This window comes from Tupaia chinensis, unplaced genomic scaffold (genome assembly GCF_000334495.1).
Source record: "Tupaia chinensis unplaced genomic scaffold, TupChi_1.0 Scaffold000438_1, whole genome shotgun sequence".
NCBI lineage: Eukaryota > Metazoa > Chordata > Mammalia > Scandentia > Tupaiidae > Tupaia > Tupaia belangeri.
The window spans coordinates 1,451,864-1,454,394 of NW_006159943.1; the positions used below are offsets into that span (position 1 = coordinate 1,451,864).

Here is a 2,531-nt window from a genome sequence, read left to right on the forward strand (position 1 = left end):
AACCAAGGTCAGCCATGTGGGAGTCCAGCACCCTTAACCACCATGCCACCTGCCGGCCCATGGAAGGCTTTTTTTTTCTTTTAAGAGGTTTTTGCTATAGGGCACGTGCGCTCGCCAGTCAGACAGAGAGAGACAGAGAGATAGAAAACGAGACCCCCCCCCCAGGGGGGATGGCCATGCCGCAATCCCTTCTCCATTCTCCTCTCGGGATCTTGGGCACACAAGCTCACGTGCTCGGCGTGAGTTTAAGCCACCGGGTTCTGGTTGTGAACCGCGGTCAATTACATGCGAGTTCAGGGACCTAGCCAATACGCTAACTGCTGGTCCCTGGAAGCCTTCTTGATACAAATCTGTAAGGTCTGCCATCAGAGAGGGTCACCGGGAATGAAGGGAAAATAACTTGGGAAAAGGCTATGATTGTCCAGGCGTGGCCGGGTGCCAGCTGCCTCTGTCAGTGCTGGTGGCTGGAGGGAAGGAGTTAGGAGAGCTGGAGAACAGCATCTTCCAGAGAATTCCCTGTAGATATGACCCCGGTTACCTTACACACACACACACACACACACACACACACACACACACACACACTTCTATAGCTGCTGAACGGAAAATGGGTAGAAGGAGGAGAGGACAGGGTCAGGGAGGGGAGTTACAGGGCTATATAGCTCCTCCTATTTCTAAAGCTCTTAGAATAGCGCCGGGAAGTGCTTTGTTGCAAGGGTTCAAGTGCCGATGTCTGCGGCTCTGCTGGCGGTGCGGGCCGGCGGGAGGGGAGGGACTCACTTTCAGTCCCGCACTTCCTCCTTCGCATGACCCTGCTGGGTGTGAGATGAGAGAGACAGTAAGAGGGACAGTGAGAAGGAAAGTGAGAAATCACCCCCCGGGGGGATGGCCACTCTGCATGGACCTGCTGGCTGGCAAGGAGGACTTGGGAGGAGGCTGAACTGGGGACATCCTTGGGGAGGCCGAGGTCACACCAGGAGCGGAGCACGGGGCGGCAGCGGACTCGGCCTTGGGTGGGCGGGGCTCCCGCACCTGCGAGAGGCGTCCCTGTGGCCAGCATCCTATCCGCGCTCTTGCTTCCCACTGTACTCCTTCCAGTTCCCAGCGTTGGTCTTCACAACGCGTCTTTTTTTTTTTATTTTAATTTTTTTTCTCACCTTAAGGTTTTTGCCATTAGGGCGCCTGCGCTTGCTGGAGAAAGAGACAGGGGGACAGTGAGAAGGAAAGTGAGAAATCACCCGCGGGGGGATAGCCACTCTGCATTCCTTCTCCTCCACCCTCCTGGGATTCTGGACACGCACAGATGCGTGGCGTGATTCTCAAGCTTTCCTAACGTCGGTCCGCCACGTGAAGTCCAGTGCCAGCGCCTTAACCACCGCGCCACCTGCTGGTCCCTTACAACATCTTACAGTTTTTGAATCAAATTTTCCCGAAAGGGGAATTTTATTGATTACTTTATTCCCTTACAAATAGGTCAACTGTAATCAAATGAGGTGAACATTCACCTTGAGATTTTGTCTTCGTAATAGAAAAGACGAGGCTTAGACCTGGATCACGTGACCCTTTCTCCTCCTATCTCCCCCCAGCTCCCAATGCTCGCATCTCTAACAGCCAGCGTCTCTTAGATCTGCAGTTGGGCTCAGCACATTCAAGCCTCAGCACAATCTTCTTTGTCGTTTTTGCCTTTTTCAGGAAAACAGGCTTAGTCTGTCCACCATAGCCAATCTGCTTCCTGTCAGAACGCCGCTGTCCCTGAGCACACAGAGAATCCCTGTCCTTTTTGTCCTGTATCACTTTATGAGGGGCTTGCCACACTTCTTACAGAAGGTCCGGCAGGTTTCAGGGACGTTCACCATGCTTGCGGGCCTGCTAGCTCCACAGAAAGCAAAACATCTTGCAGTTTTAACGGGCTGTGAAGACTCGATCTCTGAGGCACCCCCACCCGAGGCCCTGGGGCAGCAGCGTCCGGAGTGTGGAGCGCGGGCGTGGGCTTGGGCGCGGGGCCAGGCGTCCCTACCGCCCTCTGGTGGCGGCCGTGAGCTAAAGCCTCCTCGCCCTGTGCGGCCCGCAGAGGAGTACCAGTGCTCCGGCGTCCTCGAGACCGACTTCGCCGAGCTCTGCACGCGGTCTGGCTACACCGACTTCCCCAAGGTTGTCACCCGGCCCCGCCCCCACCCGACCTTCGTCCCCTCCGCCTCTGCGTCAGAAAAACCCACCTCAGGTGAGTGACAGCGGGACCTCCTCGTCTATCTCCAGCCACCCATCCCATTGCGGGCGGAATAGCGGGGACGCTGGGCAGTGTGTGCTCAGAGTGGAAGGAGGGACTGGAGGGGGCGGGTGGGAATTTGGGGAGTCTCCCGTCTTCCTTTCCGGACCCAAGCAGAGGCAGCGCCCCCAAGCTAGCGCCTCCCTGGCTGAGTAGGCTTGGGATGTACTCCACTCCCTCCCGGGCACACATGGGCCGGCCTGGCGGCGTCCGCGCGGTGGCTTGTCCCTGTCTCCTCCCTCGTGTCCCCTGCCTTCTAGCCGCT

The 2,531-nt window shown here is 57.1% G+C and overlaps 1 protein-coding gene across 1 annotated transcript in view; it reads left to right on the forward strand.

Annotated features, from left to right (window-relative positions):
• LRRC71 (leucine rich repeat containing 71) overlaps nt 1-2,531 on the forward strand; it is a 16,009-nt gene that overhangs the window by 3,064 nt on the left and 10,414 nt on the right. The window contains 1 exon segment of the mRNA XM_006155211.2: nt 2,072-2,390. Coding sequence (XP_006155273.1) covers nt 2,072-2,390 — 319 coding nt within the window.